The sequence below is a fragment of the Herpailurus yagouaroundi genome, unplaced genomic scaffold (assembly GCF_014898765.1).
Source record: "Herpailurus yagouaroundi ecotype Mexico unplaced genomic scaffold, PumYag 428, whole genome shotgun sequence".
NCBI lineage: Eukaryota > Metazoa > Chordata > Mammalia > Carnivora > Felidae > Herpailurus > Herpailurus yagouaroundi.
The window spans coordinates 6,485,539-6,501,149 of NW_024412645.1; the positions used below are offsets into that span (position 1 = coordinate 6,485,539).

The window sequence follows — 15,611 nt, forward strand, 5'->3', positions numbered from 1 at the left end:
TCCCCCTGGCCAAATCCTAGTCACATGGCAAACTCGGGCCAAAAGGCAGAACCCAGACCCACTTAGGACAAGGGGATGAGGACCCCTGGGAAGGCCCTGAGGATGTCAGCAGATCTGGAGTAATGACCTGGGTGCACACAGGGAGAAGCCACATAGGCACAGGGAGGAGCCTTGGCCCCAAGTCTTGCCTGTGCCCTTGAACCTAGGTCTCCCAAGTAGGGGTGGTGAGGGTGAGGGGGGCAGGTGGTGAAAGTATTTGTTCCTGAATGGCCTCCTCATACTCACCACTGCCCTCCCTCTCTACAGCCGATGTACAGGACCTGTGGGAAGGAACAAGAGGGTGAGGGTGGGTCACACCACCTCAGGCTGCAAGTGACAAGCACGTATTCCCTTTGAGCAAGCAGAGGTGAGAGGAAGCCAGGAGTGGAGTCCTGAACCTGACCTGACATGGCGGACTGTAGAAGAATAGCTGGGTTAGCCTGGGCAGGTAAGAGTGACTCAGGTGCCCCACCCACCTCCTTACCCACCCCAGGCCTGCAGGGTCACCTCCCCTGAGCAGGGCAGGGCAGCAGCCTCACAGACCAACTTGGCCTACAAGCTCTGCACCCTGGAGAAGGCTCAGATTCCTCATGGATAGGTGAGGAGTGAATAAAACTAGCTGATAGCCCAAGGCAAAGAGGAGGTGCTTGATGAAAGCTAACTATGGGGGCATTCCTTCTGAGGGGAAGACAGAGCCTCAGGGCCAGCCAGGACTGATAAGGAACGGAGCCCGACAATTACCAAAGTACAAAATTCCCAAAGCTGAGGCCGCTTGCTCTGCCCTAAACCCCCTGCATCCAGGCACCTCCAACCACTAGGAACCCCAGGCCAGGCTCTGGGCTCCTGCCCAGATGCACAGCTAGCCCCACCTCCAGCCACTGCCTGCCAGCGCCCTGCTTCAGTCTTGCCCCTTAGGTGTATCTTCTAACCAGTAATCAGAATTTTTCTTTTAAAATGCAAGCCCTCCCCTGGCCTCCCATCACAAGGGAATAACACCCCCCAGTCCTCATGAGGACAGATCAGTGAGGCCAGTCTGAGAACACGGTTGCCTCTGCCCACCCTCAGGCCTCCCTGCAGTCCCTGGGCCATGCCCTCGCCACCCCTGCCTGGTCTGCCCCCGCCCAGATGCCCCCTCCCCCAGAATGCCTGCCAGAATCACAACAGACACCACCCCCCTCTCAGTGGCTATGACATCTGGGACAGCAAATGTCATGGCTAAGCCTACTCAGATGAAGGAGCCGCTCACCATTACTGTCCTGGAGTGGCATTCGAGCAGCTTTGTCCATCATCTGACTTTGTATTTAAAGCCTCTTAAATCAGTTCCCACAGAAAGAGTGCAGCTGAAGCCCTGTGGCTTATCTGGTGAACTCCTAAATGCTCAGACCCCTGGGGGCCCCTGAGGTTCGGCCCATACTTCACAGGAAAAGGACAGTGTTTTCCCCATCCCCCACCCCCTGCGCTGGGGCACTGGAGACCGAGGTAAAGCCAGCGAAGCCACAGAAAGCTAATTGCCCCTGTGGTAGCCTCAAGCTGAATCAAAGGTCTAAGGCAGCTTTTGACCTCCCTGCTCCTGCACCCAAGGGCTACCAGCCGCCTTCCAGGGAGCCCTCCCTTTAGACCCTGGTTCCTGTGTAACCCCAGGGCCCATATCTGGCAACTGTGAGCCAGGATGCCCAGGTCAGGACCCGGGAGTCCCAGTAGCTGGGACAGTTCACAGGGGCCGCGCACATGGCTACACAGCCCATAAGACCCCCACCTGGGAACAGGGGACAAGAGCCACTTCATGCCAACTAGACATATATGCTTGACATACAGAAGAGGGTGAGGTGTGCCTGTGTGACAATATCTGACTCAGTAACATAAGGGAGGGGGTCAGCCCCACACACAACATCCCCACTGGGAACAAGGAGCACCTGTAAGACCAGCCCCAAGCTGTGGTCCAGGTACAACCAGGCAAATAGCATGACTCAGGACCCACCATCTGCACTAAGGCATGGGTCTAACCAGCAAGGATGATGGCTGCTGGGGACTCGGGCCTTCTCTGTAACCACACAGGGCCCATGGCTCAGGGAAACACAAGTATTCACCTTCAAGGTCCCTGCCTTCTAGGTAGGCTGCATTCTTTCACATGGGCCCCCAGGGACCCAGCACTGTGTAAGGTGCCCACTCAACATTTCCACAGCTGGCCTACCCACCCTCCAAGCCCCAGCCAGCCTCCAAAGGGTGTGGGCCACTCCCATCCTCACTGCCAGTAGGTTCAGTGGCAGGAAAGCAGTCAGAGTCTGTGCTATTTCCATCCATGAACCTTCTGGGCACAAACCAGAGAGGAAGCACTTTAGAAATGGACTGAGCAGAGGAACTGGGTCGGCTGCACAACCATGTGGTCAGGGGGACAGCGGCCTGTCTCTGAGCAGATGGCACTGAGAAGGATCAGGGTCACACTGTCAACCAGACCTGGTGGGTGGGTCACGAGAAGACAAAGATGGCAGCTTCCAGGTGCAGTGGAAGGGAGGAGGGTCACGTGACTGGCAGGGACCGGAAGAGACCGCCCAGTGCAAGCGCGCGCGCACACACGTATGCACACATGCATGGCCCAGGATGTGAAGGAGGGAAGAGAATGCGCCAAGGGGCAGAGGGGAGAAGAAGATGAATACAAGTGGCCCAGGGGGTTGAAGAGGCAGTAGGGAGGCCCTGACCATCTCTTGGCCACCTCCAAGCTCAGCTCACTACACTGGGTGATGTGTTGCCTGGACGCCTTTTAGAAAAAAGCAGAAAGTGAGGGGAACAAGGTAGCAGGAAGGAGTGAAGCACAGACAAGCCCAGTGGAGCTCATTCCTGCCTGCACATCCACATCCCTAGCCCCTCAGACCCTGGCTCCAGGCAGCACCTGAGTGTTCTGCGCACACCAGTCCTATAGAGCTGCCCCCACCTTGGGGCTCCACCACCAGCCAGTCCTGTGTCTGCACAGGTAAGACAGACACACCTGCCATCCACACTATCCCCAGATGTCCTCGTCATAGTCAATCATCAGGAGGTACACTTTCCCTATCCCCACAGCTCTCAGCTTACTGGGGAGACCCCATTGGGGCTCCTGCCTTCTACCAGGTGTTCTGAGAAACACCGTCCGCCCCCGCCATATGTGGCTACTCTCTCCCTCTGCCACCCGTAGCCTCCTACCTCCTGCTTCCTGCCCAGGGATCCCTTCCAGGATCCCCTCCTCAGAACTTCAGGAGGCCTGCTGGGCCTCCTGTGCATTCAGACACTTCTATCCTTTCTGTGCTTCACATGGTTATGCCCACAGCAGGCCCAGCACCACCTGTACCCTTCCTACTCCAACCCCTGTGGCCTTAATTTGGGGTAGTGGCCTCTATATCACTCCCCAGAGCAGGGTCTATGTGCCTCGTGACAGGATTAGCAAAACAGACCTCTGGGCCCCACCGGGACACAGAAGTAGTTCTCTGCATGGGGGGCTGCATGGATGAAGGCTGCATGGTAGGAGTCACTCTTGACTAAACACCCAGGAAGCCAGGCAGGCAACTTGACAGTATAGATGTTCAACCAGCACCCACAAGCCTGGTTCTGTCACCCTGGTCCAGGCCTCTCCAAAGGCACATGCCTGGCAGCAGACCTGGGCATGAGTGGACACCTGCCACTGGCATCAGATGGTGGGCACCATGTTAGGATGGGAGGGACCACCACTCACATCCCAAAGCCCACCAAGCAGGGCTGCTACATCATGATGGGTATCAACAGCAGCATGGCCCAGGGGCACAGGTTCCTTGGCTCCAGGACAGGGCAAGGCCAGCCCACATCCCGATGCTCCCCCTGCAGGACAGGAAGGAAGCCAGCCAGATCACCCTAGGAAAGAAGTCTTTTCACACCAGAGGGAGAAAATCCTATTGTGAAATCACTCTGCCCTCAACTTAGACACAGCGGGAACACAGAGTCCCTTAGTTATTCAACAGGCAGCCTCACTGAAGGCTGCAGCCCCAGGCCACAGTGAGGAACACACAGAGGGGTGCCAAACTGGAGAACCCTGCCTTTAAGACAGCAAATGGCTAGACAGGGGCTGGGCTCCCCAGGCCAATCCTCTGCTGCTGTTGCTGCTTGGCTTGGACATTCCGTTCCCAGGGCAGGAGCCTCATGTGATGCCTTTCCCTCCCCTCCCCTCCTGTCCCCATGCCAGAGCAAACACCCCAGCATGCGACAGGGCAGGTTACTCAGCAGGCCTGTCTCGAGCCTCACGTGGTTGGGCACAGCCGCTATCAGAACTAAGGGTCCCAAATGCAAGCAAGGGCCTGGCATGGAGGGGTGCATGTATCAGCACAGGAACCAGGCATTTTGCACAGAAAGGGCTGGTCTTGCCGGGATCTACTGTGAGGCCACCTCTCCCGGAAGCAGAGGGTGACCTTGTCCTCTAATTTTTTTCTGTGGCCCAGAAATGTAGGTCAGGGAGGCACCCATCTGTCCCTATACCCACTGCCCAGAGAACAGGTCCTACAGCAAGGTGGTGATCTCAGGAGGAGACCCCAGGCCAGCCCGTCACACTGCTCCTGGCTGCACATTGCCTTCTTGGACCCCTGGGTAGGCACCAGGCTTGACAGGCTCCATACTTACCAGGCAGGGCCCACCTGCTAATTAGAAAATCCTCCCAAGAGCTAGGCAAGGGTTGGGCAGTGGTACCTGTCCAACAGATTAGCAATGCCTCAGAAGAAATGCTTTAGTAGAACAGAGAGCCGGAGCACCTCCTACATCAGGGTCAGAAAACGGTTTTTGTAAACGGTCAGGTAGCTTCTATCTTCAGCCTTGTGGGCCATATGGCATCTGTCACAGCTACTCAACTCTGTTCCTCTAGGTCAACAGTGATTTGAATTTCATATACTTTGTTTTCAAATGTTTATTTTTGAGAGAGACAAGAGAGAGAAAGAGAGAGAGACAGAGCATGAGTAGGGAAGGAACAGAGAGAGAGGAAGACACAGAATCCAAAGCAGCTCCAGGCTCTGAGCTGTCAGCACAGAGCCTGCCATGGGGCTTGAACTCATGAACTGTGAGATCATGACCTGAGCCGAAGCTGGACACTTAATCGACTGAGCCACCCAGGCGCCCGGAATTTCATATACCTTTAAAGTGTCACAAAATAGGGGCGCCTGGGTGGCTCAGTCAGTTGACCATCTGACTTCTGCTCAGGTCATGATCTCACAGCTCATGAGTTCAAGCCCCGCGTCAAGCTCTGTGCTGACAGCTTGAAGCCTGGAGCCTGCTTCGGATTCTGTGTCTCCCTCTCTCTCTGCCCCTAACCCACTCGCATTCTGTCTCTGTCTCTCTCAAAAATAAATAAACGCGGGGCGCCTGGGTGGCGCAGTCGGTTAAGCGTCCGACTTCAGCCAGGTCACGATCTCGCGGTCCTTGAGTTCGAGCCCCGCATCGGGCTCTGGGCTGATGGCTCAGAGCCTGGAGCCTGTTTCCAATTCTGTGTCTCCCTCTCTCTCTGCCCCTCCCCCGTTCATGCTCTGTCTCTCTCTGTCCCCAAAATAAATAAACGTTGAAAAAAAAAATTTAAAAAAAAAAAAATAAATAAACGTTAAAAAAAAAATGTGTTTGGGGCGCCTGGGTGGCGCAGTCGGTTAAGCGTCCGACTTCAGCCAGGTCACGATCTCGCGCTCCGTGAGTTCGAGCCCCGCGTCGGGCTCTGGGCTGATGGCTCAGAGCCTGGAGCCTGCTTCCCATTCTGTGTCTCCCTCTCTCTCTGCCCCTTCCCCGTTCATGCTCTGTCTCTCTCTGTCCCCAAAATAAATAAACGTTGAAAAAAAAAATTAAAAAAAAATGTGTTTTAAGTGTCACAAAATAGTATTCTTGTTTTCTTTCAACCATTTAAAAAAGCAACAACCAATCTCACTTTGCAAATCACACAAAACCAGGCAGGCCAGCCACATTGGGCTGTGGGTCATGGTTTGCCAACCCCTATCCCTGCCCCTCCTCTAGGCTTGTGCACGCAAGACCTTTTGTGAAAGCCCAGAGCTGTCATCCTCACAGAGCAAAAAATACAAGAACCCCAGGCGGAACACAGGAGGGCCACTGGTAAGCAGACTGACCAAGCCCTCCTATCCTTAGGGACCTCCTCCCAGCCCAGCCCCAGGTGGCCCCAGGATGCTTTGGGGTTACAACCCAATGCCCAGGCAGGCCTTACTCCATCTCCTTGTGCTCCGCCTCCTGGGGGCTCAGATCCTCCTCCACCCCGTAGTCCAGGATGGAGCCCACGCCAAAGGCCCTGTTGTGCTGGATCAGGGGCCGGATGGACTCCTGGTCCTCACCAGCCACAAACTGCCCATAGAAGGTCATCTTCATCAGCTTGTCAAACAGCCTTTGCCCCAGAAGTCTCCTGGTGAGATGGAGCAGCTGAAAGGTAGAGGGAAAGGGCTGTCCTGGCTGCCTGGCCTCCCCCATCCCAGCAGGACACCCCTGCTTCCCCACCTACTTTGCTCCAACCATAAAGCCTTGACACACATCTCCCAAAGTCAAACACAACTCAGGGCCTTGATGTAACGGTGGACACCACCAGAAGCAGCTTGCCTCTCCACTTGTAGCTACTGTCAATCTACTCATCATGCAGGGCAGAGGTCCCAGTGCCGCCCCACGGCCACTCACACTTCTCTGCCCTGCACACTCACGGGTGACCCAAGCGGCACAGAGCAGTGCCAGACTATCATTTGGTGGATAAAGAAATGAATAGCAGGTCTCTCTGGGAATAGCAGTGGGTGTGTTCGTAACATCCTCTGTCTTCATACCTCAGTGGGGTTATGCCAGGTAGGAGGATTCGGTGCAACTTTCTAGCAGGCAAGCACCCAGATTTTTTAATGTTTTTTTCACTGCTTATTCCCAGTCCCTAAAACAGTGTCTGGCAAGGGGCCGGCCCTCTAGTAGTTACTGAGCAGATGAACACATGCTAAATTCAGAAGGAGTCCAACTTCAACTGGAGCAAACATTAGGCGAATAATAAGCCAGGTGGCCTTCTACGAAGTACACAGTCATCCAGGGCCACAGCAGACCCACAGCTAGAGTGGACATGCCCCTGAAGAAGACAGTTGCCCGTAAAGCACTCAGCTCCTCTAATCACATTTCACCATATCCTCAATTTCTGCCATCCTTTAAACAAAGTCCTGAGTCACTGCTTTGTGCCCAGTACAATTCCAGGCTAAACAAAAGAGAGAAGGAGCTCACATCAAGTCGGGAAGAGACCTCGATGGAGCGAGGCACCTCCACGGTGTGATTCAGAACAGGGGGTGAGGGAGTGACTGCCAGAGCACGGGTGGGAAATGTTTGCTAACTTAGACCCAGAGAGGGGGGCTTGCCAAGGCATGGAGGTGGAACGGAGTTCCTGCAGTAAGAACAGACAGGGCAGGAAGGAGTGAGGACAATGGAGGCCCCTGAGCCTGGAAGGGATGGCTGCTTGGAGGGCACGTCTGCCACCTGTCTGGGAATTCCTATGTGTTCACTATCCCCTCCACTTATCTCCAAGACAGAAAAAGCCTGAGGTCTGTCAAACCCAATGGATAACAGAACCCCTTTTGTGAGGAACATCTCTTGATTCAGGGCTTCAAGGAACAATCTCTAGTTTAAGCAGAAGTATGAGTAAATCAAACACCTTCATCCCCAAACCAGTCCTGAGCAGCCTCACATTGGCCCGAAGTCAGACACACCCTGAATCACAGGTGGGCATTTGGTGGAGATGCCTCAGGACCACACCTGAGGGCACCACAGGGCGTCCCAAGGACAAGGGTTTCCAGGCCATCACCTCTGCCTTGCTGCGTCCTCTCTGCAGTCGTGTCTGATTTTATTGCATCTCATTAGGATTTTGTCTGGTTTTTTTTTTAGAAAGAGATACAGAGAGAGGGAAAAAGGGGAGCAGGGCAGAGAGAGAGAGAGAAAATGGATCTTAAGCAGGATCCGTGCTGGGCAATGTGGGGCTCCATCTCACGACCCTGGGATCATGACCTGAGCCAAAATCAAGAGGCAGACACTCTCAACCGACTGAGCCACCCAGGTGTCCTGCATCTCATTGTTTTTATAAACAGGATGAGAAAAATTACAGCGCCGACTCGGGAGAATAGGACAAGGGCGTCTCGACACCATACAGCCTGGGCCAGCGGTCAGGGAGTCCATCGGCCAGAGCAGCCTCGCCAGTGGAAAAGCCAGGTCTTGATTATATCAAAAATCACCCTAGTGGCAGGTGGGGCAGAATCTGACACCCCAAAATCATTATCTGGCTCTGGGAAACCCCGACATTGTACATATCAGCTCTGAGAACTGTCAGAAACCACCATGTGCAGAAATGGGCCAGTCTTCTACTCTTGGCCCAGCAAACTTTCCTGTACAGGGCCACATGGTAAATAACATAGGCTGTGTGGGCCATAGTCTCAGTCATAACTATTCAGCTCTGCTGACGAAGCACAAAAGCAGCCACAGCCAATGTTAATAGAAGAAGCAGGAGCAAGGCAGATGCTGGAATTTGGCTCGGGGTGGGGGGGGGGGGGGGCTGGGCTGATAACCTCCCGCACACCCTGCACTTCGCACTGACCAGCTCCTCAGGTGTAGGCGGGGCTCAGAGGGAATGACAGGGAAGGCCACCCAGGTCACTGAGCCGGTCACTTACCCTCTCACTCTGCCAAAGGGGAGGCCAGCCTATCACAGAAGGTTATGAAACCACATGGGACAGGGCTGGCAGTTTTAAAGCTATCTCCAGAGCAAAGCCGCCCCTTTAAAACCATCCTGGCATCAGGTGCATCCCTGGATGGCACAGCCTGAGATGAGGGTGGCGTCCCCTCCTCTCCAGGTAGGGGCATCCTTCATGGGTTTAGAAACTCACACCAGGAACACATATACTCGCTTTCACTGTAAAAGACTCAAACAGATGTGTGCAGATCAAGAAGGGGTAAAGCCAGTTCTCTGTCCCACAAAGGCCACCATCACCATCCATCCTGTCTCCTTCCCTTTCTGTTACCCTCTTCTGCACTGGCTTATACCCAAGTACAGAAGCCTTTGTCATGGAAGACTTGGGTTTTCTAAACTCTTGTCTTCTGGCAAGGAAGGGACAAACTGGGTGCCAAACCAATGCAGCATCTCCAACTGAGCTCCTGCAGGCTGATACTCCCTGGGAACGGATTTGATGATCCCCCACCCCGCCCCACCGAAGGTGCCACACAGACCCACACTGCTCAGCAGGAAGAATTTTCACCGCAGGCCAGAGGACAAGGTAAATGCTGGTTCTGAAGAGCAGCCTACAACCCTGCAGCCTGGTCTCTGCCCCATTTCCTCCAGCACCAGGCACTGAGGCCACGGCACCAGTGTGACCCCTAGCAATGTTGTGGTGGAACAGGTCCCACAGGGGGCAGAGTGCCGTTAGTGGGCTCCCTGAAGGCACCCCCAGGACACAGGTGGGACAGGAGGGGAGCCTGGGATAAGCCTCCCCACACCTCCAGGTACCTACAGTGGTCCTTGCACTCCAGCACTTTCTGGCACTTGGGCAGTGGTCACCCACAGCACCCCCACGGTCTTCAGCTGTGATGGCTTCTCTCTGGCTTTGATCCAAAGGAAGAAAGCTCAGAGAAATATGGCCTAGATGGCTCCAGCCTTCACTCCCTCCCTTCCAGTCACATGGCAGCAGGCACAGCTCCTGCACCACTTCTGCCCCATGCATCCCAGTCCCACCCAGCAGTCCCATGATGCCCCAACAGCAGGAGCCAGGTCCCTGTCCTTGTCCTCCGCGGAGACTTCATGGCCAGCCACTTTCTCCCCTAGTCGTTCCCACCCACCACCCCCGCCCCAGCTGCCTCCTCCCTCCTGACCCCTGCACCTCCAGAACTTGCTGCTCCTTTCTGCCCTTCAGACGCTGGTGCTCCTCAAAGGGTCCTCAACACCTCCACCCCTCACCAGGCTTCCTTGAACCCCAAGTGTTCCTTTCTTCCCTCCTCTCCAGTTGGCCTGGGCTCGCCACAGCCACAAATTTGCCTCAGGACATCCACATCTACTGCAAACACAGATGACTTCCAGAAGCCTCCATAACTCCAGTTCTGCCCCTTCCGCCTCCTTCAGGGACCAAGGGAGGCAGTTATGATACCCTCAGCACAGCCTCGCTTGAGAAATCAACACCACCTGCATAAAGAGCCTTCCAGACACTTAGCACCAACATGCACCTTTGCAAACTGTTTCCAGGATCACCCTGAAATGACTGTCATCTCCATACACCCAGACTGACAGTGGCTAAGACGGCGTTCTGCTTTTTACTTCCCCAAAGCCCACACACTTTTCACAAGTTACTATATTGAAGTAATAAAAGCTGTAGTTCAAGGGGCTTCCCATTTTCCCTCAACACTGTTCGGAGTGGCTGTGTCTGGCGAGCTCCTGAGTCACAGTTTCTGAGAAACCAAGACCCTTCAATACCACCAAGACTCCCTTTTAGGCAACATTTAAAACACTCAATTTTCAGGTGACAACTTTGCATCACCACAAGGAGCATATAGCTTAAAAATTCAGAAACTGGTCTTTGTTTTTAGTTGGTAGTAACGGGCATTAGGAAAATTCACGAAGCTCAAAAGACAATGCAGGAAACACCTCCCCTTCCTGACTTCCCGGCTACAGGCAATGCTCAAGGCGCTCCCCCGCTTTACAGCGAAACTCCATAACGGCTCCCGGAACACGCAGAGGATCCGGCGCGCTCCGCTGCGCACCTACCCACCCACATGCCCACCGGCGCACCTGCTCGTGGTGCGCCAGCAGCGCAGGTGAGGCGCACAAGCGCAACACCAGCAGGCTGCGCGCCAGCTCCCAGCTGCGCCGGCTGCGGTACGCCTCCTGAGTGTTGCCGAAGTCCACGACGGGCAACGGCGGTCGCGCACCTTCGGCCGCCCGGCATCCTGGAGTGGCCTCCCGGCCTGCGGCGGACTGCTCGCCAGCCGCGGACTGCTCGCGAGCCACGGGCGCCGTGGACAGTGGGGCGACGCGGGGAGTGCCGAAGCGCAGCACAGAAACGACGCACCTCAGAGCCATGGCGGGGCGTCCGCAAGCGCCAAGACTGCTTAAGTACGCGCGGCCGGCCCCGCCTCGCCCCGAGCTCAGCCGCGCTCTCTTCTAAAGGCCCCGCCCCAGGACCCGCGCTTTCTCTTCGGGAGGCCCCGCCCGCCCTGCCTTAGGATGCGCGCCTGATGCTGAGCCACGGCCCTCTCCGATAGACCCCCACCCACCCAGCGCCCTGAGCCACGCCCCCTTGCCAGGAGGCCCCCGCACCACGCCTTGTGCCGCGTGGGCTCCCTGTGAAGTCCGGTTCCGTCCCGCCCCGCTCCAGGACCCGCGCCTTCCGCCCTAGAAACCCCGCTCCGCACCCTGAGCCGCGCCCTCTCCTGGGGGGTCACCGCCTCCCGCCCTTGAGCCACACCCCCACGTCGGGAGGCCCTGAGTGGCGCCCTCCCCTTGGGAGGCCCCGCCCCGGCCTAGGATCTGAGCCACCTTGCTAGGGAAAGCCCGCCCTGGACTCCGCGCCGCGCCCTCTCCCCTAGGAGGCCAGACCCTTGAGAGTTCCCACATCCGGTACGTTCTGCGGCCGCCTCGGTCACCCAATGGCGCCAAACGCGCTTGAAACCCTCCTTCTCAGCCTGTGGCCACACCCTCAAAGAAGACCCTGCCTTCTTGGATGCCTATTCCCAGCTTCATCTTACCCCTAAGAGACTCCGCGCCTCCAGGGACTGGGTCCGCAACCAAGTGTGCGATTTCTCCCTGAGTTTCCCCGGTCCACATGCTGGCCCTGTGGGTCCGGAGCCCGCGCGTCGGCGCCATCACACACCTGCATACCTGGGCTCCTGCGTGGTCGTTGAGCCTCACGGACTCACAGCTGAGGCCGGGAGGACGTAGAAGCCATTAAGGCTGTAATGTGGTGTCGTTCCTCGTGCGTACAGGGACGTTTAAGGAGGCCATCTGGCCTCCTTCCCAGACCTATGGCGTGAGCGGGGAAAGGAGGCCCATTAAGGGCTTGCCCAGTTCTGTTCCTCTCCCGTCCGTCTGGTCCCACCGCCCACCCAACGTACAGGCATGCACCTCCAGCCTCCTCTTGGAACGGTTGCAGCCCCCACAGTTTCTACCCCCAGCCACCCCTTCAGGCCCTCAGTGCTGCCCTTGGGGCTGACAGCAAAACCATCTGCTTTGCTACCTCTTTTGGGCCTCCCTTCACTCATAAAAGCCTTCCCACCCTCTGTCCCTTTGCCTCCAATGCCCTTCCTTCCAACATTGTAGGTGGCCTGCCAACGGAGCCCCAGATATCCTCTCTTGGGAGGGACCTGCCCTGACTGCCAGCCTTAGCACCTTCTTCCCCTTCGCTCACCCCTTGGCCCCTCCTACCTCTCATCAGGATATTCTGGCACCCCCTCAGCTGGGTCTGACTGTGGGTGGCAGCCTCTCTCAGCCTCACTCACCTGGTGCTTCATGCATCTTGGGGCCTTGGATTCCCTGGACTATTTGACACTGTTGACATTTAGGGCTGAATAATCCTTTGTTGTGGGGAGGATCTGTGCATTGCAAGATGTTTATCAGCCTCCTTGACCTCTACCCACCCAATGGCTGTAGCATCCTTCCCCCAGACCTTACTAATGTTCCCTGAGGGACACCATCACCACTGCTGTACACTAAGGGAGACTTCCTGAGGCAGTCATGGTTTTTCTCCCGGCTCTTGCTCTCATTGGGGCTGAAGAGAAAAAAGGGAGAGACAAAAGGGGCAGGTGAGTCAAGGCCTAGAGGCAGGAACTCAGGGATTCCTACAGCAGCTTAAAAACAACTCACAAGAGTAGGTCAGCGTTGGCAGCTGGCCGTGGTCACCAGACTACTTTTCCTTTCACAGATGATCTTCCCTCCTCCTGAAAATCCTTCAGGGGCTCCCCATTGCCATCATAGCAAAGCTGCATGGCTGTCTGGCTCACCCACCATCAGCAGCCCTGCCCACACCCACCATACCTCTCTTACCCATGCTGGTCATTTCACCAGCCCCCCCCCCCCCCCCCACCATGAGCTCCAGGCCACTTGAATTCTGCTCTCAGGCACCTGTCCCTCCCCCTGCACCCCAGCCTCCCTACTACTCCTCAGGATCAACCTCCCTACTACTCCTCAGGCATGTCCCTGGCTGGGCACCGACTCGGCCACAACACCCTCTTCTTACACATGTTGCTGGTTTTAAACCTTAAAAATAGGGACGCCTAGGTGGCTCAGTCGGTTGAGTGTCAGACTCTCGAATTAGGCCCAGGTCATGATACCAGGGTCTTGGCATCAAGCCCTTATGTCAGACTCCGTGCTGAGCTTGGAGCCTGCTTCACATTCTCCCTCTCCCTCTGCTCCTCTCCCCTGCTCATGCTCTATCTAAAATAAAAAATAAATAAACCTTAAAAATAAAACTGTCCGTTAAAACAAAAATGGGTTTATTCGGGAATCTCAGAGAATTGCAAAACCATAGGCAAGTCTGGAGCACAAAGGAAAGTACTGCTCTTTTATAGAGGAAGGGGGGAATTGGGGAGGAGCTGTTATAAACAAGAAGTCCATTGGAGAAAACTGGGAGTCTGAAGTATACTGGCTCTTCATTGGCTGAGTTGTGACAGTCTCATTGGCAGTCCTGTTGCTGGAGGAAGAGAAAAACCTTTCTCCTGCTAGGGTAGTAAAGCAGCTAAAGTAGTTTGGACAGGCAGTGAGCAGCTCCTCCTTTTGGGCATGAGAGCTCCCCCTGCTGGCTTCCATTCTCCATTTATAAATGACTTCTTTTTATTAATTTTCACACTGGTGACCCTGACTGCTGAGTCCCAGCCACTTGCCATGTTCCCCCACACTGCCTCTTTAATGTGCCTTTATTGAATGAAGGAAAGAAGGAGCATGTGTGGTGTGGGAACTCAGTCTCTAGGCAGGTGGCTGTGGGTTTGAGACCTGTCCTCTGGGCCCTGCCCTGACCCCTGAATCACCTTGCTCCACATCCAGCCCTTGCCCAGCATCCGGGCTCCTACTTTCCCATGAAGACACCCCTTTGGGGCCACATTCTCTTGTGTGTTGTGCACACCAAACTTCCCAGGCTGCAGTGTTCCCCCAACAGCATCTGTACCCAGGTACCATAAGTGCACCCAGGTTCCCAGCACTCAGCCTCCACCCCAGCTTTATGTGTCAGGAGAAACAGTGCAACTGAGCAGGAGGCACAGTCCTGCCTTGTGGTCAGGTACATGTGCCAATCAATGAACCCAATGCACCAGTCAGTGTTGCTGCCAGCAAACACAGGGCTGGAGAAGGTGGGAAGAACTGACCCTAACCCTCCCCCACCAGGAGCCAGTACTGTGCTCAGCCCATCTTGGGTAGAATCTTATTGATTTTATCTGCTCCTGCCTAGTGACCTCTCTCTGATACACTCATATTAGGGGCAGGGAGAGGGGAGTACCTTGGCACCACCGGCTGTGCCACCTGTCACTGCCCTGATAATGGAGAAGGCTCATATGGACTTTTGGCAACACAACTGAGCACATGAAATTCCAGGTTAGCCCACAGTCTAACGGTCCCATGCTCTCTCCCCCAACATTCATGGCAAATGCCAGGCATCTCCATCCCTGCTCTGACTCAGGAAATATCAGAGAGGAGTCTAAACCAAAACACAACTGACAAGGTCAAGGCTAGGTCCAGGCAAAGCTCACATATGAGATGGCCATTGTCTTGTGGTGGTCAATGACAGGGTCCAGCCTAGCACCAGGACCCCAGACACCCAGGACAGTCCCTGGGGTTACTCAGTCCAACCTCATGCTAGGAGGAGGACGCATTGGGTTCATCACCTCTTACAGAAAAACGTTCACCCTGTAGCCTCTGGCTCAAAAGCAAAGGAATTGAGGACGGGCAGTGACAACAGTGGAGTGGAAAGCCCCAGGCATTTATCTCTCCACTGAATGAACAACAATTGAACTAAATGAAACTGTCTTAGGCAACTATTTTCTGGTTCTGGAGCCTAGTAGACCGCTTGCAGCCTGCAGGGAACAGCTAGATGAAGAAGTTGGTAAATTTCAGTGAATTTTAGCCAATTTCCACCTTTCTCACAGCATCTACCATCCCCCAATCCCTGAGCCAGGGGCAAGCAGCCTTGGGGGAGAGTGACAAGTGATCCTGGCTCATAGCAGCACTAGTCATAATAACCATAATAACTAAAAGGTAGAAGCAACCCAAGTGTCCACTGATGAACAAATGGAGAAACAAAATTGTGGCACACTCAGATGGTGGAATATTATTCAACCATAAAAAGGGAATGAGGTACTAATGCATGCTACGATATGGATGAACTTAGAAAATAGTATGCTGATTGAAAGAAGCTGGACACAAAAGCCACATGTTGGTAATTCTATTTATATGAAGTGTCCAGAATAGGCAAATCTATAGAGACAGAAAGTAGATTAGTGGTTGCTACTAATAGGTATGGACTTTGGGTATTAGATGTTCCAGAACTAGATAGTGGCGATGTTTGCTCAACATTGTGAATATATTAAAAGCCCTTCAGTTGTACCCTTGAAATAAGTGAGTTGTAT

The 15,611-nt window shown here is 54.8% G+C and overlaps 1 protein-coding gene across 11 annotated transcripts in view; it reads right to left on the reverse strand.

Annotated features, from left to right (window-relative positions):
• The window catches only part of PRODH (proline dehydrogenase 1), a 73,492-nt gene extending 62,262 nt beyond the window's left edge, over positions 1-11,230 (reverse strand). For 6 of the 11 annotated variants that reach the window (XR_005787056.1, XR_005787053.1, XR_005787055.1 and 3 more), the window contains exons 1-3: positions 10,792-11,230; positions 6,227-6,435; positions 286-320 (exon numbers count right to left, since the gene is read on the reverse strand). Coding sequence is in view for 4 of the 11 variants with exons in the window: in XM_040464076.1 (XP_040320010.1) it covers positions 286-320; positions 6,227-6,435; positions 10,792-11,082 (535 nt within the window). In the remaining 7 variants the exon portion in view is untranslated. The remainder of the gene's footprint in view (positions 1-285; positions 321-6,226; positions 6,436-10,791) is intronic. The other 5 variants (XR_005787057.1, XR_005787058.1, XM_040464074.1 and 2 more) reach the window with 3 other exon arrangements.
• Positions 11,231-15,611: the final 4,381 nt, after the last annotated feature.